The sequence below is a fragment of the Arvicanthis niloticus genome, chromosome 11 (assembly GCF_011762505.2).
Source record: "Arvicanthis niloticus isolate mArvNil1 chromosome 11, mArvNil1.pat.X, whole genome shotgun sequence".
NCBI classification, from domain to species: domain Eukaryota; kingdom Metazoa; phylum Chordata; class Mammalia; order Rodentia; family Muridae; genus Arvicanthis; species Arvicanthis niloticus.
This window is the reverse complement of record NC_047668.1, coordinates 35,371,744-35,394,976: the sequence shown is the minus strand read 5'-3', so window position 1 is coordinate 35,394,976 and position 23,233 is coordinate 35,371,744. Positions and strand designations below refer to the sequence as shown.

The 23,233-nt window shown below is 38.7% G+C and overlaps 1 protein-coding gene across 1 annotated transcript in view; it reads left to right on the top strand.

Annotated features, from left to right (window-relative positions):
• Sh3yl1 (SH3 and SYLF domain containing 1) overlaps positions 1–23,233 on the top strand; it is a 39,738-nt gene that overhangs the window by 4,268 nt on the left and 12,237 nt on the right. The window contains exons 2-7 of the mRNA XM_034514131.2: positions 6,052–6,162; positions 9,488–9,601; positions 11,508–11,572; positions 20,361–20,473; positions 21,096–21,224; positions 22,818–22,980. Of these exons, the coding sequence (XP_034370022.1) occupies positions 6,052–6,162; positions 9,488–9,601; positions 11,508–11,572; positions 20,361–20,473; positions 21,096–21,224; positions 22,818–22,980 (695 nt within the window). The remainder of the gene's footprint in view (positions 1–6,051; positions 6,163–9,487; positions 9,602–11,507; positions 11,573–20,360; positions 20,474–21,095; positions 21,225–22,817; positions 22,981–23,233) is intronic.

The window sequence follows — 23,233 nt, the reverse complement described above, 5'->3', positions numbered from 1 at the left end:
GAGAGGATACTACATACTCATCAAAGAAAAAAAAAATGTACCAAAATGACATTTCATTCCTTAACAACCCTACCCAAACACAATGATACCCACTCTTGTGAAAAAAAAAAAAACAAAAAAGCCACTAGTATACCTTAAACCATATATTGACTCTCACACACTGATAGTGGGAGACTTCAATTTTGCCAATGGATGGGTTGTCCTGACAAAGACTAGACAAAAATACTGGAGCTAACAGACTTTATAAGCAAATGGACCTAACAAATATTTACAGAACATTTCACACAAACACAAAAGAAAATACTTTCTCAGCACCTCATCAAACTCTCCCCAAAACTAACCTTATTCTCAGATACAAAGCAAATCTCAATGTATACAAGAAAATTTAAATAACACCCTGAATTCTATCAGACCACCACAAAAACAAAAGAAAGTTTACAAACTCATGAAAACTGAACAGCTCACTACTGACTGAAAAGTGGGCCAAGACAGAAATGAAAGATTTTCTAGAACTGAGTGAAAATGAGTATACAACATACCTAAATTCATGGGACACAAGGCTGTTTTAAGAGGAAAGTTCATAGCACTAAGTACCTACATAAAATAATAGCAATTCCATACTAGCAACTTAACAGAATACCTGAAAGCCCTAGAACAAAAAGAAGAAAGCATACCCAAAGAGAAAAGACAGCAAGAAATAATCAAATTCAGAGTGAAATCAATAAAATAGAAACAAAGAGGACAATACAAAGAATCAATGAAGTGGAGAGTCTATTGGAGAAAATCAATAAGGTTTCAAACCATTATTTAAATTAACTAAAGGGTGGTGAATGAATATCCAAATTAACAAAATTAGAAATGAAAAATGGGACATAACAGGCACCAAGGAAATTCAGAATATCATAAGGATATACTTTTTTAAAAATCAACCTGTATTCCGCTGAATTGCAAAACCTAAAAGAAATTAAAATAATTTTTGACAAATACCACTTACCAAAGTTAAATCATGATCAGATAATCAATTTAAACAAACCTATAACCCACAGTGATATTAATACAGTAGTCATTAAAAGTCTTCCAAACAACCAAACAAACAAAAAAGAGGCCCAGGGCCTTGTTTTAGTACAAAATTCTACCAGACATTCAAAGAATTAATCCCAATATTCTTCAAATTATTCTACAAAATAGAAATAGAAGGAGCATTGGCCAATTTATTTTATGAGTCCACAGTTACCCAAACCATATAAAGAAAGAGAATTACAGACCAATTTTCCATATAAAGTATATGTAAAAATTCTCAGTAAAATATCTGTGAAAGAAATCCAGAAATACAACAAAACAACCACAGTTAAGTAAGCTTCATCCCAGAGGTGCAGGGATGGTTCAACATGCATAAATTGATCATTTAATTGACCATTTCAAATGTAATTTCACAAACTGAAGGACAAAACCACAAGATCTCATTAGGTGCATAAAAGGGCTTTGGTAAATCTAACACCCTTCAATGATAAAAGTCCTGGAGAGATTTAGGGATGCAAGGTATATACCTCAACATAATAAAAGACGTTTACAGTAAGCCCATAACCAACATCAACTTAATTGGAGAGAAATGCAGGCACAAGACAAAATTTTCCACTCTCTGTATACCTATCAGTATAGTATTTGAGGTCTAAACTAGAACAATAAGAGATAGAGATCAAGGGGATACAGATTGGAAAGGAAGAAGTCAAAGGTTCTTTATTTACCAGGATATTCCTACAGTTGATAAACACTTTCAGCATAGTAGCTGGATAGCAAATTAACTCACAAAAATCAGCAACCCTCCTTCCTATATCACAAATGACAACCAGACTGACAAAGAAATCATTAAAGCAACACCTTTCACAGTAGCTCAAATAATATAAAATATTGTGGGTTGACTCTAACAAAGCAAGTGAAAGACTTGTATGATAAAAACTTCAAGTCTTTGAAGAAATAAATTGAAGACAATATTAGAAGATGGAAAGATCTCCTATGCTCATGGTGTTAAGAAGCCAGAAATACACACACAAAAAAAGACAGCATCTTATACAAAGTACGAGGGCCAAGCTGGATGTCTAAATGTAGAAGAATGCAAACAGATTTATACTTATGTTGTACAAAACTCAACTCCAAATGGATTTAAGACCTCAACAACAACAACAACAAAAAACTAGATACATGGTACCTAATAGAAGAGAAAATGGGAAATAGCCTTTATCTCATTAGTACAGGAAATGACTTTCTGAACAGAATGCCCTTACCGAAGGCCCTAATATCAACAATTAGTAAATGGGGCCTCATGAAACTGAGACACTTTCATACAGCAAAGAACACTATAATTTGCATAAAGTGGCAGCCTAGAGATTGGGATTTTTTTTTTTTTTAACCAAACTCTACATCCTATAGAGGACTAATACCCAAAATGCATAAAGAACTCAAAAACTAAGTATCAAGAAAACAAATAACCCAATTAAAAAATGTAGTATATATCTAAACAGAATTCTCAATAGAAAAAACTCAAATGGTTGAGAAAGACTTAATGAAATGTTCAATATTCTTAGCCATCAGATAAATGCAAATCAAAACTACTTTGAGATTTCATCTTTAACCCACCAGAATGACTAAGATCAATAAAAACAAATGACAGTTCATGCTGGTGACTATGTGGAGTAAGAGGAGCACGCATTCACTGCTGGTGGCAGTACAAACTTGTATAGCCACTATGACATCATGAAATTAGCAGCTAAATTGATGGAACTAGAAAAAGATCATGTGATATACCCAGAAAGACAAACATAGTCTCTCATCTGTAGATGTTAGCTATTGTATTAATGATAAGCAAGCTACAATCTGTAGAAGCAGAAAGGGTAGGTATAGAATAAGGGTCTTGAGGTTATAGATATCATTAGAAACAGAGAGTAAAAATACATAGTTATGGATGGAGACAGGGCTAGAACAGGAGGATCAGGTAGGAATAGAGAGGGGAGAAGAGGTGATTGAGGGAGTATGAGGCGAGACAGCTAAAATTAAGAGCCACTTGAGGGGTAGTATGGAAACCTAATACAAAAGAAGCTTCCTAAAATATATACCTATATGAAGGTGACCTAAATGCAGTCTACTAATAATGGGGGAAACAGAATCACATCTGGCCATCTCTTGTCACCAAATGAAGTTTCCAGTACTAAGATTCAGTTACCATCTAATTGAGTTGTTGGCCAAAGAAGTCCCATGGGAATCCCAAACTGTTGCCAAGATAATAGTTTGCTCTCCACAAACTTACAGCAAGTTCTCATCATTGAAGACAATACTTACACAATTCATTGAACATGGAATAGCTGAGCTGGTACCTACATAGAGCTTTTTCTCTTATGTTCTAGCATCTTCGGTACAGGAAGGTATTCTGTACTCCCAAAATGAAGCAAGCACCGAGCCAGCCACAAACTCTCATCTACAATGGTGCCCTGCCTTCACGGTATGCTAGGGCAGTGGTGGCAATAAAGCTTGTGGGATGACCAGACAATATGATTTGACTTAAGGCCCACTCCACAAGACAGAACCTGACACTGCCTTTGTGACCAAGAACCAGACACTAGAAAGTAGAAATGACACTCTGCTATACTCAAAGATCAGTGCCTTGCTCAACCATCATCAGAGAAAATTCCTCCTGCAGCATGCAGATACAAATATAGAGACCTACAGACGAACATTATGCAGACAGTGAGAGTCCTTGGAACACTCAGTCCTAAATGGGCTGTTTCCACCAAACCACTGTCCTCAGGGATTAGGGAGACCCAAGGACGAGGAAGTGGAAAGACTTTCAGAACTGGAGGGGATGGTGAACACCAAGAAAGTGAGGCCCTTTAAATCAACATGCTCAAAGCACATGTGAACTCACAGAGACTGAGGCAGCATGCATAGGACCTGCATGGATCTGCACTGGGTCCTCTGTGTGTATATTACAGCTTCCAGTTTAGTGATTTATGGGATTCCTGAATATGTGATTGAATGGATCTCTGAATCTTGTGTCTCCTCTTGGACTCTTTTCCTTCTGTTTGTCTTTTCCAACTCCAATGTGACGATTTTATCTTATATTTTGTTATACTTTATTATTTTTTACTAGAAACCTGTTTTGTTTTTTTTTTCTGAGAGACAGAAAGGGGTAGATCCAAATGGGAGAGAACTGAGGAGAAACTGGGAGGGGAAGAGTGAGGGGAAACTTTAATCAGGATATATTATGTGGGTAAAGACTCTGTTTTCAATTAAGAGGGGAGGGAGAAATAAGCAAAACAAAGTTTGCAACTTTGTCAGGAATGTGAGAAGTCTACATTGAAATGCCACTTGAGTAACATTTAACAGACTGTCTGTACCATGCACGTGTTGAAGATGTGGAGACACTAACTATGTCAGGAACTTCTGGTAGAAGAATAAAATAACACTTCACATTAATTAACCATATACTTATTATTATGAACTAGCAGTTTCTATTATTGATGTTTATCAAAAAGAAATAAAGCATGTGTGAATAAGCAACCATGATGGAAGTATTTATAGCAGTTTAGTTTGGAATAACTCCAAACTGCAAACAGCCTAACTTAAAAAAAAAAAAAAAAAAATCGATGGAAGACTAAATTGTGGTGTTCCCACATATAAGGATTGAAAATCGACGGGCTTCTGATCTCTGCCCAAAATAGTGACTCCCGCTTATTTTATGGCGTATCAAATAAGGTCATTAGAAAAGATAAAACTCTTTTTTTTCCTCTCACTTATATGGTATTCAAACAGATAAAACTGATATAGAATAACAAATCTTATTGATGCTTCAGATGGGATAGGCAAACTAGAATTGTTTAAAGGAGGTGGGATTATTGTACAAATGGCATCAGCTAGACAGGTAAATTTGAGAACCAGTATTTAAATATTCTGTAGTAAAATTAAGTTTAAAAACGCACATTACCATACATACTGTGTGGATACCGGTTTAAAAAGAATGCCATACACAACATATACATTTCATTTTGCTTTTACAAACTAGAAAATGCACCCCTCTCCCCAAAAGTGCCATTGATGGACTTCCCCATAACTTTATTCTTACTAATGATCTTGTCTTGGGCCACAAAGAGCCAAACTGTTATCTTCTAAGAAAAACAAAAAAGACTCTGCCATGACTCTATTTCAGTTTCTACTTCTAAAATAAATTACATATTCCAAGCATACCAGCCGCCAATGTGCATCTGTACTGTGTTCTTAGATAGCTCTAGACTTTGCTAAATAAAAGGTTTCCCCCATACTACGTGGTCATTCCCACTGTCACATTACCAGGAGAAATAGTGACATGGATGTTATCGTAAGTTTCCATCTAAAATACTTGTCCATAGTCAGATGAGGACCACAGCTGCTGAACTCACCTGGATTTACGTTTGCTCATCTCAAGACAAGAGAATGGTCTCCCTTCTCCAACATGCTGTGGAGCTCAAGAGTTGCATGTATTCTGTTATAACAATAAAACACTTTTATACTGGGAATGTAAAATGTTATGTAAGATCCAGCATATATTACTGGGCCTATTAACTCAGTTTCTGAGCATCCCAGAATTTTACTTGTGACAGCCAGCCATTTCCAAAATTTCTAATGAGAAAAGCCAACTGTATCAAATATTATATCTATTAAAAGCAATTATAAAGTATGTCTTTTGTTAATCCGCAAAATCATTTTTATTGACACTGAAGTAATTTAATTATGGGGAGAAGATACTTAATGAGGAGAGAAGGCCAGCCAGCTTTTGTCTAGGATCCCAAGTTCCCATGTTTTCAGAGTTTCTGACAGTTTGAGTATTTAGTGTTAGCTATCTGCAAGATTTCAAAGCTTAAGGACACAGACGTGAGATGTCAGTGAGAACCAGAAGCCATTGCCTTTGGTAGAGCTTGACTTGAAATGCTTAATTGTGTGAGAGAAAAGTGAAACTGAAATATATTCTGAAACTAGATTCTTTTTCCCCCACTGCAGTATGTTTTTTTTTTTTTATTCTTTCAGTGAATAACCCAATACCTTCTAATCTGAAATCAGAAGCAAAGAAGGCTGCCAAAATATTAAGAGAATTCACAGAAATAACTTCTAGAAATGGACCTGATAAGATCATTCCTGGTAGGTAAATTTCTGCATATGTTTGTTTTCTGTGCTGCTTTCTTCATTGCTTAGTGTTTCTGCATGGGTGCCCTATGGAGAGAGTAAGCACTTAGACTACCCTAGTCTCAGACCTCAAAGGGGCAGCACTTGGCGCACAGTCCTGCAGCCAATCAGCAGGGGAATCTCCCTTCACTTTGCTTTCCTCCACTTAGAAGTAGTAGCCTAACCCCTTGAGTCCCTGCCCCATTTAGCTTTTTAAACTCTGGTTTTTTTTTAATCAATTTTGGGGGAATTTGCAAACAGATTTTATCTCACAGATAAATTTTTATGATGTAAGCTTTCTCAAGCACTTCATGGTATTTCTATAAATAAATAAATAAATAAATAAATAAATAAATAAGGAAATTGTATTTACAAGTAACATATTTCATGTAAGCAAAAGGTACCAAAGAGAATTTGGTAGCATAGTTCTGATGATCGCCATACCTGGCTTTCTGTTCTTCTAAATGGCACTGTTATTTTACACCCAAAGCTTTTGTCAACAATACCAAATCCAGTAGCTCCTGAAATGATATATAACAAGTGCTGATGCTGTGACTTAAATCCTGTGTTCACACACAGGCTAATGTAGTTCATCAAACCCAACCCTTCCCTTGCAATTCAATACAGTGAATATATAATATTATCTTTCCCAAAGCAAGATTTTTTAGTACCAAAGCAAAGTCAAACATGAGTGTTGACTGGTAAATTTTAATTTGTGATTTTTTCTTTCTATAGGAAATATTCAATTTCTATGATTTTTTTTAAAGAAGACACTGGTCAGTAATTCCCAATACAGTTTTGTATTAGTATCTCCTTGCTTATCAAAATTCCAGTCCTGAATCCCATGCTACTGTACTGAATTACACTCAGAGCAGTAGAGAAGTTCTTGTTCTAATATGTTCATCATATGACTTTTGAGTAGTCAGACTGACCACTTGCAAATGGACCCAGAGGTGAACCATTACCTTGGGAACCATTACCAGTTGGTTAGTATAACCAGTGTCCAGTTACTTCCAAGAATGTTTCAGGGAATGCTCATTTTATGCCAAGAATATTTGTATTGGACAGTGCTGTAAAATTTTTCTCCAAATTAAAGTGTGTGACTATCCTTCAGTCAAGAAACACTCATTTTTTTTTCCTAAGAGATGCCTTGAAATTACATAATAGAGATAGAAAGGGTTGTTGGAACATTGTTATAATAACTATTAACAGTGGTTTTAGTTAGGTCACCTCAGCAGTACCCTCCATCCAGAGAGGACATTGTTGTTTAGGATGGGGTCTGACCCAGCTGCTGAGCAACCCTGGAAGCTTTGAAGGTGTGGGGAAGAAATCTCGCTGGGGGGGGGGGGGGGGGGGGGGGGGAGTCCGGTGACAGAGTCTCTGGGCAGTCCGGCACCAGGGCTTCCCGCGCCAGCAGAGGATCCCACATTCACGCAGCTGTCGGTGGCGGGCCGGGGGCTGCATCGGCAAGGTTCCTGGGTTCCAAAAGCTGGGAATCAGGCGGAGAGACCATGGACACGTGGAGTCCGGTTTTCCAAAGCTTTTATTGTTCATGGCATGGTGAATGGGCGCAACTGGTACACGCTTCCCCTGCCAAAAGCCAGGGGATACCAGTCTTATAGGGAAGGGAGAAAGGGGAGGGAATAACTTAATTAGCTACGCCCCTGGCCTTTTGATAATTCATTAATATTTAAATCTCTGGAGGTAGAGACTTGTTAGTCACACCCTCTACCTGTCCTACGTGACTGAAAGTAACAGGTTAAATGGAGTTACCTCGTCCAAGGCCCAACATGAAGGGATGCTCAGGATCATGAATTTGCATTTCCCACAAGGTCTCCAGTGACAGCATCAGGACACATCAAGGGGAGAAACTAAACTTTCAGTAGCAGCATCCTGCAGCACCTCTGTTGCCACCACCTGATGGTAGAGTTTGGTTCTCAAGATCTACATGACAGCTTACACCCGGCTAACTCAGTTTTAGGGGCAACATTCTTCTGACTGCTTCAGATACGTGATACACATACATAACATGAACATGCATGCACTCACATATACACATAAAATAAAAACAAAATATGATATAAAATAAAAACAAAATGAGATCTAAACATTTTTTTAGAAAGTAAACCATCACAAGCATGGTCTATGTTACAAATGAAGAGACAGTTACAAATTATTTAGGAATTACTAGTGTTTTATTGTCTCTGAATCTGGATGGATAATGTATTAAAATTGGTAGTTAACATGTGGAGAATGCTCACTTTCAAAAGCATGCTGTTATAGGTAATGTCTTCAAATTGAGGCATTAGTAACTTTAGAAGCATTGATATCAGAATAACATGTACAGAACATGGTACCAACATGTGCCAATAGAATGAATAAATAATAAAATAATAAATGTGCTTGATTGTATATATGTTATAATTTTCAATCTATTACAACATATTTGCAGCATCTTATAACACAAAGTAAGGTATTTGGCTAGAGAGCTCACTCAGCAGTTAAGAGCACTGACTGCTTTTACAGAGGACTCAGGTTTGGTTCTCAAGACCCACATGACAGCTTACACCCAGCTAACTCAGTTTTAGGGGCAACATTCTTCTGAAGTGTCCTCAGTCTGAGGTGTCCTCAGTTCCTAGTGCACAGGAGGTGCCCTTGTCCTCAGCCTCCCAGAGAAGACGGTTCCCCAAGTTATGTGTGCTGACCTTGCTATGCTCTTGGGACATGATTCACAGGGTTTCCAGAATGCTCTTATTGTTGTAAAATTAGAAATTTCACATTTTGTAAAGGAATTTATAAACCTTTTGTGTATATGTGTGGTTTTTTTGGTTGGTTGGTTGGTTGGTTTTGTTTGGAGACAGAATCCCACTATCCCTGGTTAGCTTGGGCTAACCTTCCAAGTACTAGAATTTAAGGTATGTACTGCCACACCTGGACTTTAGCTGCCTTCCAGTGATGTCTTTGAAAGGTTGAAACAGAAGTTTGAAAAATAAGCTATTACGTAAGCAAATTCATATTGTGGTAAAGTTGTACCTTTAGTGGACACATCCACTTAAAATCTCATTTTATGTCATACACTCTGAAATATGAATAAACTAGTTTTATAAATATAATTAGAATGTCAATATAAAATGGTTGCTCAAACAGATTGAGTTTTTAAAAACCTTTTGAAATGGCAAATCACTTAATTTTGTTGTCAAATCTAAATTTTCATAGTAATAATGAGTTCAACTATGTATCTTTAAAATCGAAGCTCTGTCACAAGCTGTCTTTTAATCATTGCTGTTTTGTCTGTTTGCAGCCCATGTGATTGCAAAAGCAAAAGGTCTTGCAGTTTTGTCTGTGATTAAAGCTGGGTTTCTGGTCACAGCCAGGGGAGGCAGTGGGATTGTCCTGGCTCGTCTTCCAGATGGAAGTAAGTTGATACTCGTAGAGACCTCACATCTTCTGTGTTCTGCATCTGTCTTGGTCTCATAGGGATTATGACCAGTGAAAACGCCCTGTGTGCTTCTTCTAAAACATGTACTATGTGACAGGAAAAGCAGGAAAGCTGGTCTTAGATTACTACTAGGTTATTACTCAAGCTGTGTCTGACTGTTGTATTATATTTTGTAGGCCTTCCAGAGAACACTTTCTTGAACATACTACACACTTTTATTAAATATGGGAAAGCAAGTTTCTCTTGTGTATGAATGTCATCTGTAAACATCTTGGTTTCTCTATAAGACATGGAAAGACCTCCTAGTTCCTCCCAGCAGAATCACATTGAAAGCATTGTAACATTTTGTTTGGGCTAAAAAATATAATTTGATTTTTCTGAGACAAATTCAAAATGCATTTGTTATGAATCTTAAGAGCCTTATACCTGTATTTATAACATAGTCACATATCAGGACCAACGAAAGAGCCTCTGCAGTTTGACCTGTGCTGTGTTTCATGTAAGGAGATGCCTTATTCTGTCAATAACTAGCTTAACAGTATCATTGACACTTTCCGGTCATAAGCACAGGTGTTCATAAACACGTCCTTTATCCCTAGGTTGGATTCATCGTTTCCTGCAGGTGTCCCCAGACCCAGCGGGGTTTCTTCCCTCAGTTGTGGATCTGTTTTTCATAGTTCGGGGTTGCCTTTGGTATTGGGGTACAGCATAACTCCAGTGCTGTATTCACCAGGCACTCTCCTTCTATAGGCCCTTTAGTAAAAACTTTTGCCATGTCATCATTTCGGTTAATTTCAATCAATTCAGTTAAAACCCTAAATCTTTAAAGTTAGAAAATGTGAAGTTCTTTCTATGAAATATTGCCCAAATACTCACTCAGCAGTGACACCAAACACAGTGGAGGGCTGGGCTCGGCCAGAGGCTCTACAGATCCATGCTATCCACGACAGACACTTGTTGCTTGAACATAAGGGTCTGTCTTTATCAACCTCCCCATCCATGTTCTACACCACACTGCATTTTTCTATTGTTTTCAAAGGTTGAGTTTCTTTCCCCCATCTCTTCCAAAAAAAGCAGCTATCCACCTGCTGAAAGTAACAGAAAGGCTGCTCAAATAAGGCAAGGCAAGTCTCTGACCCCAGAGAACAGGCCTGCAAGGTAGGCATTGCCGAACACAGGAATGAAAACCAGCTTTGGGATTATTAGGCACCGATTCCTGTGATCCAAGCTTTTCCAAGACCAGCAGGTTAATTCTAGATGTATCCATCAGTAATACTTGTCTAGGGTGAGTCCCCAGCAAAGGGAGGTCAGTGTAGAAGTGTCATTTAGAGATATTCACTCTCAATACCAAACTAAAAATAGTTTTTCTTTATTTGTTTTTATACAGAAAAAATAAATACACAACAGTTTTAAAACTTCCAATGAAATTACTGTTTATATTACAAATATAAAGGAACTTCTTTTGCACAAGAGGTGCCAAAACAATATATGACAGCAGCAATCTAGAATTATGTTGCCCCCACCTGACACCCAGGAGTCACTGAAACACTCTTGAATCTTGATCACTTATGTCTGACACCATTGTGACCCAAACATAGATGGTTACGTTTTAAAAATATTAATAGTACAGTTCTTACCATTGTGTATGTTAAGTGGATAATGTGATCATAGTCTAGGTATGTGTGAGCTATTAGGGAAAGCGTGAGTTATATGAGTTTGTGAGTATGACATTCTTGGTGAATACTTAGTATCTTTTGAAAAACATTTAATTTTGGAAAGATCTTAAAGTATAAGATTCATGAATCTTTTAAAAACTAAGTATCTTTTACTTAACATTCATATGACACTTTTTATATATTCAAATGTTCTTGTTTTCTGTCAGAATGGTCTGCACCTTCAGCCATTGGGATAGCTGGGCTTGGTGGAGGATTTGAAATAGGAATAGAGGTAAGTGGGCCGTCTACGCCATTGTCACAATCCCTAAGGTAGCCCAGGCTCAGCGCGGCGGGACAGAGGCTTCCTAGTGCCCTTATTTTGCTTCTTACACTGGTCAACTGGCTTCCTTTCTTCTCTTCTCCCCTCCTCTCCTCTTCCCTCTTTCCTTCCCGTTCTGTGAAGTTGTCTGTCTTTTGCCCTCTGTATCAACTGTTGTATATATCCAAGATGACATAAACACAAAACATTTCAGTTCTGCTTCTCCAGGTCTCATCAGCATTGTATACAGTAGAATCCACTTCAAAACCTTGGAGGTGCCACTCCCAGCAGCCATTGCTCTAGTGCCTTCTACTGGTAGTTCCTTTCCACAAATAAGCTACACAGACTTCCAGTTCTGCTGTCCCCAGCCATCATCTATTGACCCCATCCCCTATTTCCAGTCTCTATCTGTTCTTTCCACAACTCCCACTCCTCTTTTTACATCCTAACATTTCTGTAGTCCCTGTGCCCTCTTATTGCCCCAACTCCATGTGAGCCTGCTTTGAGCATCAGGTCAAGTGGCATTTATTTTGAACATGTTGAGAGATTTAGTAGTAATAGGTAGCTTAAATTTCAAAAAACTAGAGAACAAAAAAGAGAACTCCAAGATTATTCTTTAGAAATTGCAGATTTTTTTCCAGCTTAATAGCCTTGAAAAAGAGATGTAGTGAAACATGAGGACATTAGACAAGCATCTTATTAAGTGCTATACTTTATTTTCAAAGCAACATGGGTTACTGGGTGAACTACATTATGGGGGAGAGTGGCACTGGCTCAAATTCTAGCCTGAGCACCCGCCTGCTGTGTGATGTTGAAAGCCACTCTCTTCGTCAACAACATAGACATGAAAATCTTCCCTTAGCTTATATTACTGATCAAATAGACTGACATACATACAAAGTTCTTAGAATGATATAAGCTATAATTTTTTTTAATTTTACCTTTTACAAAATTTGAATCACAAAGCTTATATTCATGGTGGGATAAACTTAGTTCTGAAATTTATTTCATTAACATGCAAGAAAGATAATTATTAGTTTATTAAATGTGGTTTTGGATTATCTAGAGTTACTGATTGCATCTTAAATACTGTCTTTAGTATTTTTAGTGCTTCTTTTAAGGTCTTTTTTAAACAAATGCCCTAAAAAATAGATATTAAATAATTAACAGTTCCCAGGAATTCCATGCAAGTAAAAGAATGCCTGTTTCTATTACTGTGGGTGGAAAATTCCTGGGATTAGCTTTTTCAAAAGAAGGAGCATCGAAGTCCAGCATCATGGTCAGGTGAACTGGACTCAGATACAGTACCATTCAGCCAGCAGGCTTAAGGACAGAGTTACTCTGTTTACAGTCTCCTCATACATGAGTTTGGGAGATGCTGAGTACAGTAATTATTATTTTCTTCTCCATTGCTTCCCCAGAATCCATATACAATATATTCAGATCTGCTGTGACTGGGCTTTGAACTTTTATGGATGTGTCCCCATCTTTTTTAAGATAATTTATTTTATTTTCAGAGATATAGCCTCAAACTTGTACCTTTTGTATCTTTTTTTTTTTTTTTTTTTTTTTTTTTTTTGGTTGTCTCCCTTATCCTGAGAAAGTACATTTACATCTCAGTTAGAGCTTTAGAATATCAGTGACTTTGAATGGGAGAACATTATTTGTAAAAAAAGACCAAATAAGGTAAAACTACTCAGCAAGCTAAACATCTGCCATTGTAAATTTAGATGACAAGTCATATTTTTCTTCTGAGTCCTAAAAATATCCAGCCATCTTAACCTTTACATATAAATACCCTTGATTAGACAATTAAAAAATTAAATGCTAGGAGCCATAACAATAACACACAAATTTACCATTTGCTTTTTAAGAATTTTTTTCCTTGGGGGAAGGGGAGTTAAGTGGTAGATATCTATTCTCATTGGAATCTTCACCTAGTGTGTTTAACAGCTTCCCCATAGCTGCATGGGTGGACCACCCCCAACACTGCCCCTTATTCTTAGTTTCCCAAACCTGTACATCCTAGTTTCCTTTAAAACCCCGAGGCCTTGTGGAATTAGGGCCTGATTGTCTACAGCTACTGATAGGAGGGATTGGATACCAATGTGAGGGTCCAAGAGCCTTGTCTATCTCCTCCTTTCCTGGAGGAATATGAGTTTCTTACAAAGCCTAGGAGTGATTATTTCAAGCAGGTGGTTATTCAGCTCAAAAGACATTGCAGAACATCATATTACTAAAAAAGAAAATGTTAAATCTAAATTATACACATGGAGTAATGTAATAAATTGATATTGCCTGTGAAAACACTTATAAACCATTAGGCCTTATATGTTTCCAAATAAACCTTGGAGAAAAGACAAGATATAGTTTTTATGATTTATCCAGCATGTATGGTAAATTGATGTTTATAGCATCCAAGAGAATTTAGCGGACTGTGATGCTAGAATTTTGTTTGAAAGGGTTTAGACAGAGAGCCCTTTTATCCTTTCCATGGATGAGCATCGCAGTATTATAAGCACCTTTGATAAATAATAGTAACCACGATCTGCAAATGGTTAATCTCTTAGGTGTTCTTAAGCACACAGTGCCTTTTTCTTAGGCTGCTCTGTTGTCTTCTCTATCAGAGTCGGTGGGCCAACTGACCTAGAACAGAGACTTTATAGGAAATTTTAATATAAACATGCTTGGGTCTGAATTGGGTGAATCAAATCCTATCTCCAGAGCCAACTTTTCAGTGAGCTAAAACAACATATGAGAATCTTTGAGTATTATCCATAACCAAAAGGCATTTATTTCTCTACAAGCCTGACGCCAGTGGTCTACATATCCATAAAGAGTTTGCATTTGTCTGCAGCTGGGGAAAGACAGACAGACAGAAACCTTTGTATGTATTTTTCCTCCTACAAAAACATCAAGTAACAGGATAATAGAATGATTCTATGAGGCATGGAGATCTTGATTCCTTTGCCAGTAAAACCTCTCACCTATTTTTCCCTTTGGCCCTTTTAAAACTTGCAGTATCTGTTAAAACATTAAATATAAAACACAGGTATCTAAAGGGATTTAAGAAAGTTGGGGGTTTTTCCTTAGTTTGATGTGTCTTTATAGCTAAAAAGTAGGAACAATGGCAAGATCATCCATGTTTGGTGGGGAAAAAACAAAGGCAGACCACAAGGGTAGGGCAAAGGAGTCCCAGGTAAGAAAAATATCTTATCTCAGAAAAAAAACTGTCATGAAAATGCCCAGAGAAAGAGCAGGCATTAGGACCCAGCATAGCTTTTATCTCTAGTCTCCTGTCTGGCCTTGAGGCTAAGGGACTCTCTGTGTGGCCACTCTGAGGTCAACCCCCAACTTCACCAGCTATGAGTCTTCCTGGGGTCTGCTGGGGTGGGGGCAAGGTTAAAGAAGAAAGAAGCCTTTCTACTCCTACCGCAGTGTAGCTCCTGTTGTGGTGACTAAGGCTGGAGTCATTGTGCTCCTGCCCTGCATCAAAGTCTATCCTCCACAGACCTGGACTTTATTGGACCTAATCTTGCCAGCAAGACTATATGTCCCTGCTCACAGCAAGCCAGAGGAGCCCTTTCTTTCCTTTTTGTAGAGATACTTGAACTATATTTTGTTCTGAATAAGATTCAAAACTACTTCTGTATGAAAAAAAACTGCCGCTGATATTAATTGGACCTTTTGTGCTAAGGAAAGAGATCTAAGGAGCAGTCCCCCATCCGCACCCCACCACCACCACAACACAGGCAGGATAGGCTTCAGTAGTGAAAGTAAGTTTTCATATAATTTATCCTGTTGTAGTCAGCTGAGCAGGCAGGCTTATGTCCTGAACACTGTAGACAAATAAAGAGTTCTGTGGGTAAAACAAACAAACAAACAAACAAAACCTATACCAGGCAGCACATTCTTCCACACATTTATTCAAAGATGACAGCATTCACTCCCATTGTTTTCTTAATGGCCAATCTGACTTCTGAGAAGCACAGCTTTGAAAGCCGGTAGTATAAGAATGTAATAATGACAGAATACATCTTAAATACACTTAACAGCTTCTTTATGAGAAAATGGCAGTAAGGTCCAAAGCACTGAAAACAACACTGCTTCCAGCCTTTTCTAGAATAATCTGACTGACAGAGTTCACAACAGACACTGAATTTCTGTCATTGGAATTTGGTAAGGGTTGGAGCACCAACCAACTCAGCCCTTTACAGAGTAAGCCTTTGACAGAAATGAGAGTTTAGCCTTTAAGCCTCCAAGGACAGAGCTGAGAGAGGAGTGGAAGATGTTGGGAGGCAATCCCTAAATGTGGTTTGTATGGTGAGACTGGCCACTGCCTCAGAGTTAGGTGTGTGAGCCCCTGTAACAAGATCAGCAGGGAAGCTGCATAGCGTCCAGGCAGAGTCAACAGGGGTTGGGAGAATGGAGAGAAGACAAGTCTGGCCTCTGGAGTATGAGTAAGGAGGGGTTGTGTGACAAAACTTTTCCTGGGAAAATGCAGTACTCATCTACTCACTGCACATAGGGAACCCACAACAGACCAAAGTGCCAACAGAGTGAACGGATGAGTTTTACTGAGCTGACTTATAGTAATATGGGTTGGGTGAGAGGTCGTTATAGAAGCAGAAATGACTCAAAAGACAGCTTCACCAATAAAGGCTGACTCAGTCCCAGGCGGTTCTTCTAGTTTCTGCTGCTTCTAGGCAGCTGATCTTGAAGTCATCTTTGCACTATCAACCCCACCTGATAAGAATAACTTGACTACCACAATATTTGAGCCAAATTTGAAACAAACTGGTTAGGAAGTTGGACACTGGCCAGGACCACCTCCAGGATTCCCAGAGAATGCCACAGAATTACATTAGACAGAGGCTTGTAAAGGCAAAGCCCACACATTTATATACTTTCTGCCTTTATCCAGTCAGGGATCCTCAGCTTCTGTCCATTGGTTGGGTGTAAGCATCTTCATCTGACTCTTTCAGCTGCCTGTTGGGCCTCTCAGAGGGCAGCCTTGCTAGGCTTCTGTGTGTAAGCACACCATAGCAACAGTAATAGTATCAGGCCTTGGAGCCTCCCCTTGAGCTGAATCCCAAGTTGGGCCTGTCATTGGACTGCTTTTCCCTCAGTCTCTTCTCCATTTTTGTCCCTGCAGTTTTTTTAGACAGGGACAATTTAGACAGGTCAGAGTTTTTGACTATGGAATGACAACTCCATCCCTCCACTTGATGCCCTGTCTTCTACTGGAGGTGGGCTCTACAAGTTCTCTCTCCTCACTGATGGGCATGTTATCTAAGGTCCCTTTGAGTCCTCTCACCTTCCAGGTCTCTGGTACTTTCTAGATGGTTCTCCCACCTCCCACCCTCCAAGGTTGCATATTTCCATTCATTCTCTTGGCCCTCAGGGCTTTCCTCCCATCCCCCCCACCCCATACATGATCATATTCTCCTTTTCCCCTCTCCCTCCTCTCTTCCACCCAGGTCCCTCACTCCCTCTGCCTCCAGTGATTGATTTCTTCTCCCTCCCAAGTGGGATTGAAGCATCCTCACTTGGGCCCTTCCAATTGTTAACCTTTTTGAGTTCTGTGGATTGTATCCTGGGTATTCTGTACTTTTGGGGGCTAATATCCACTTATAAGTGAGTACATACCATGAATGTCCTTTTAGGTCTGAGTTACCTCACTCAGGATGATATTTTCTAGTTCCATCCATTTGCCTGCAAAACTCATGATATCCTTGTTCATAATCGCTGAATAGCATTCTGTTGTATAAATGAACCATATTTTCTCTATCCATTCTTCTGTTATGGGACATCTGGGTTGTTTCCAGCTTCTGGCTATAACAGATAAGGCCACTATGAACATAGTAGAGCACGTGCCCCAGTGGTATGATGGGACATCTTTTGGGTATATGCCCCAGAGTAGTATAGCTGGGTCTTCGGGTAGATCTACTTACAATTTTCTAAGAAACCTTCAGATTGACTTCCAGAGTGGTTGTATCAGATTACAATCCCACCAGCAATGGAGGAATAAAATATTCAAACTTTTATCAGATTCCCCAGTGCTATCTTATACTGTCTCAGTGTTGTCGCTCCACTGCCCAACCTTTATAAGCAAGACTTCGGCTTTTCATTTTCAGCTATAGAAACCTTTTTGGCTGTTATCTTTTTCACTAGTAGCATCACAGAAAGAACACAGGATCATCTTACTCTTACTTCAGAGAAACCAAATAAAGAGCAGATAGAAAATTGGAAGACTGGCTTTTCCTAAGTGGCCTCTCAAAGTTTCTTTTCCTTACTTAACTGTTCTGAGTGGTTTTAAGTGTAGGGTAAAAAGTCTGAGCTTTCTTCCAAGTTTGAAACCAAACCCCACCAAACCCACCAATTCCTGAGCTCAAAAACCTACCAATCCCTGACCTAAAAATCCCACCATCCCTACCTTTCACCCTAGAAACCCTGTGTCCTGCTCTGTTCCCTACGACTTCTCTCCCAGCAGAGGCAACCACTTCTTGTGTGTTTCCCAATAAATCTCTTGTGTGATATTCATTGTGTAGTGTGAGTTTTTGGTGTCCCTTGGCTCCAGACTGCCAGAATACTTTTCTTCTTGGAGCTGCAACACTGCTATTGGAAACTTTTCCTCTCCAAGCTTAACACTACACAGTACGCAGCCGCTAGTGCAGCATTTCTGTCAAGAAATTTACATATTTGGAGTGTGACTGTACCAAACAATACAAGATTGTTTTGTTACCTCCAGGTGCCTATGAGACGTGGTTATATAATCACAGCATGAAGTGCTTAAATGGGCAGAAGGAATGCTATCAGGTGTGGTAGAACAGGCCTGTAATCCCAGCATTCAGAAGACTGAAACCGGAAGATTGTAAATGCAAAGACAGCATTGGCTGCAGAGTGAGACACCATAGAAAGCAAACAAACAACAATAAAGAGATGCTAAACTACCCTGTCATTCAACACTGCAAGCCTCAGAAGTTGTCTGTATGTCAGATGGTATAAGTGCTGGTGCAGAGAAACTAGGCCAGTCCCTGGGCAGAGTTACTGGGTATCGAAGAGCACAGGCTGTCTTGGGACAGGGGATGGGGTGGCAGAGGACAATTGAGAAAATGGTAGAAAACAAGCTGGTTTTATATGGCAGTCAGCAAGGTGGGGACCTAAACTAATATAGACTGTCTGAATTGACTAGGTGCCCTTGCCCAAGGTAGTTGACCTTTGGGGGAGGTTAAGGGAAGTTCCTGGAGAGTTAAGTGTGGTTTCTGGCCAATAGGAATGGGCCGTAGAAGATCTACTTTTCTAGTAAACAGAAACCACTCCTTTAAGCTTTAGTCATTCGGTTTACCTGGCCAAAGTCCTGTTTAGGACAGTGTCACTCTTCCTGCCATGGGGGAGGGGGAGTTTGCACTGAATAGTTGGCAAGTTGAGAAGACTTCTGCACTTATCAAGAGCCGCTTATATCAGGGATGTTTTGGATGACAAGAATTTCCTGTACATCAAGTGAAACATTGATTAGAAAACATGTAGAAAATTTTAAAGAACTATACACATTAAGGCATCTTTTAGGATCTGCTTGGCCTGTCATCAATTTCTTTTCCTCTCACAGTGGAGGATGGCTGTGTGAACATGCCACCATTATAAAGAAGGAGCCAGGCTTTGAACACCTATTAACATTATTTCTCCCAAGATGACACAACAATTGAGAATTAGTGGCGTTCATACTCAAATATCTTCTATTTTAAGCCCAATTTCTTAGCACCTGCCATTCTGCCTTCAATTTTATAGATACAGATGATGTATGTGTCTCATCCCCGTGACAGTTGAGTGAGGTAGGTTCTGTGTTAAGACCTACCAAGGTCTTACAAGAATAGTATGCCACCTAAAATATCACAACTTAAGCGGGAGGGAAGTAGCGGTCAGCACTGCAATCTCTAGTGATGCCTCGAACGTGATAGGTGATACTCTTTTTCTTCTCTAACTTTGGGCCTCCTATGGCCATTAGGAATTTGAAAAACAAATTCTATGTTGTATTGATCTAAGCATTCACTTGAGTCTCCTTAGACATTACTAACAGAAGCCAATTAACACCATTTAAATATATAATATGCAGTGTCAGAGTGTTAAGTATAACAGCCACTTACAGAGTTAGGGTAGAAGTCACCTCAGACATGAAGCCTGATGGAAGTCCCAGCTCTGCATTCTATGAAACTAGATTCTGCAGTTTATTTTGAGACCAAAGGCCATTTGGTCTTCACCTTTTTTGATCTGTTCTGGTTATGGGTGATGATTTGCAGGCCCATTTGTATATTATGAGCTGCACTGCCAGTTGTTGAGAGGGACAAAGACTATTGAAGGCTGGATGGCTCACAGGTATTTGCCATAATTACCTGTACAAGGCTGGCTTCTAGCCTGATCTACTCAAAGTACTGGCATCCCTTTCATATCTGGCTTCCTATTTGCATTGAAAGGGTTTTTTTACATTATATATAGTATAGCTGAGTTTAAGTCACCATGTATTTTATGCAATATTTAGGTATAGCTGTTTTTGTTTTTTTTTTTTTCTTTTGAGGAGGGTGATGTTGTTTGTTTGTTGAGTCAGTAGACTAGCTAGCAGCTTGGAATTTGATAAATAGACCAGGATGGCCTTGAACACACAGAGATATTCTTGCCTGTATGTCCCAAGTGCTAGGCTTAAATGCTTATACCTCTGCATCAGGGAGTGCGGCTGTTTATAAATGAGTGGGTTTCTGCATTTCAGGTGTCAGATTTGGTGATAATTCTGAATTATGACAGAGCAGTAGAAGCCTTTGCAAAGGGTGGAAACCTGACCCTTGGAGGGAATTTTACTGTAGCAGTTGGGCCCCTAGGCAGGTGAGTAAAATATTCTAAACTGTAAAGACAAAAAGTCATAGCTTTTTTTACATTAAGAAGAAATTTAAGTTAAAATGAACACGCATGATTTCTAAATTTTTTCATAAGCACAGACCACACTTTCTGTTGAATTGACATAAAATTTTCTATAAGTATAGTCAAGTTTTATTAACTGATAAAGGGTATAAGTGTTGTGGAATAAAGGACTTTTTAAGTAAGTCATTAGAATGAGAAATGGTTGAATCTTACTGAGCAGCATTTACACCACTGGTTTTGTTTCCCTTCTCTGTTAATGAAGTAGTATTCTTGCGTTAGTAACCATGCTAGAGAGTTACAATTGCTGCCTACTCCCAAAAGCTAACCAGCCATCTGAAATGTTCTCTGTAAGAAGAATCCATGCTCAGCACTCCTCTCTGGTTGAAAGGACTACACCCAGATCTCTCCCCAGCAGACCGTCAGCCCTTCTACAGCAGTTTCATGTGATAGGTCTCCCCACAGCTGCCTTCTCTTCAAGACACATTACAACCCTAGCTCAGCCACAGAAAGGCATTACCTAGGAAGACAGGCCTTGTGGCTAAGTGCCAGTGATGAGCAGTCATCTTGGTTCTGCCATCTTTTGTAGGAACCTGGAAGGCAACGTGTCCCTGAGGAGCTCTGCAGCCGTCTTCACGTACTGCAAATCCCGGGGCCTCTTTGCCGGTATCTCCCTAGAAGGAAGCTGTTTGATTGAAAGGAAAGAAACCAACAAGAAGTGAGTTCATACAGGGCGACTTTGATTGATTTTTTTTTTGAAGTATGCGATGAGAAGATAATCCTTCAAAATTTGTCATAGTTTAAGAGTTTGCAAGTATATTTATATTATCATTTAAATACAACAAGGTCTATATTTAAAACTTGTAAAATAAAATTAGTGTTACTTGGGGCTGGGGAGATATCTCAGCAGTGAAGAGCACTTGTTGCTCTTACAGAGGACCTAGGTTTATTTCCCAGCACCCTCATGGTGGCTTACAACCACCAACAAATTCCAGTCCCAAGGGATGAGACACTCCTTCTTACCTTTGAGGGCACCAGACAAGCATGAAGTCCACATAGATACACCCAGGCAAAACACATAAAATAGTAATAAAGTACTTAAAAATTTTGAAAAGTAGTATATGCTTATGAAAATAAAACTTAGACAAAATAAAATATGTTATATTTTTCTTACTAATACTTTTCAACTACCTCCTCTTTCTCCTTTGTCTTCTTTTGCCAAATAAGATTACAATCATGGCATATATATATTACAATCATGGCATATAATCATGACCCACAATTGCAGATGTGGATTTTTTCTGCTTGGCATTGTAATAAGCACAACCGTAAGTTGTTGGCCAGGTAGCATATACTAGGTGGCAATATGACATTCTCATGCCTTGTAGTGAGCACAGCAAATAATCCTGTGGGTTGTTCAGAAGTACCTCACTGTGAAAGATTTTCTATCATCACACTCTAGATTGTCTTCTTCCATACCAAATAGAAACCAATTTTGATTCAAAACCCAATTTGATTTTTAAAATATTTGTTGCTATCTCAGAGCTTCCTTAATCTTGTGTCTGGACAGTTTTTCCTCAAGTGAGTCTTAGAGATCAAATCCAGCACACTACAGAATCACACGCCCAAGGTGACCAGCGTCTGAATGACTTACAGGGCCCTGCCACTATGGACAGACACTCCACTGAGTTTGGAGTAAATACTCCTACTAGATTCATACCAATTTTCCCAAGAGTACAATATCGTACTGCTACCATGCATATAAACCAGAACTACTAGTCTGAATGAAGGAAATTAAATTCATCTTATGCAAGCAAGAGTGATATGTTTGTCCACTTCTAGTTTCATGAAGTTGAAAATGCTTTTAGAAACTCCTAATTCTAGGCAGTCTTCTTCCTAAATCTCAGCTAAATCTTAGTAAACTATAACAAATAATCCCTTAATAAACTGCAGATTCTCCCATTAAAACAAACATTTTAAAGAAATTACAAAGCTATATCTAGGACTTCCTTTATAGAAAATCATAAAGATAAAGCTTATGAAATATGTGTGCTTTGCATGTTTATGTATTTCTATATAATTATGTCTGTGTATATATGACATGTGTTTTGTATGAAGAAAAGTAAATATCTATATTTACATTCACTAACTTAGAAAGTGAGCTTGGGATGAGTCTAAGAATTAAACATGGGCTAAGACTTGTGGTATATGATGTTTTTCATAAGAATGATTACACATGTATGTGGATGTGCTATATTCATCTCCAAAGCAGCTCTGTATGCTACAGAAATGTTAACTTTCTATTTACTAGATTTTACTGCCAGGACATTCGAGCTTATGACATTTTATTTGGAGATGTTCCACAGCCTGCTCAAGCAGAAGATCTTTATGAAATTCTTAATTCCTTCACTGAAAAGTATGAAACCGAAGGACAGCGCATCAATTTGAAGAAAGTAGCACGGGAGCAGAGGAAGGTGCTGTGGCCAGGCTTCTTGCTTCTCTCAGTGAACATGAGGGGTTCTGTCTTAGGACAGCCTATCTCTGCTTTCAAGTTCCCAGTAACATACTCAGCTTCCTTTATGATTCATTTATGTAAAATCTTCAAAAATACCCTAGAGTTTTGACATTGTAGAGATTTTAAGAATAGTTTGTCTTCTCCAATTGTATGTCTCTTAGGATGAAATCTGGCAATGCCAGAGAACCAATTCTATCTGTGCCTTTCTTTCT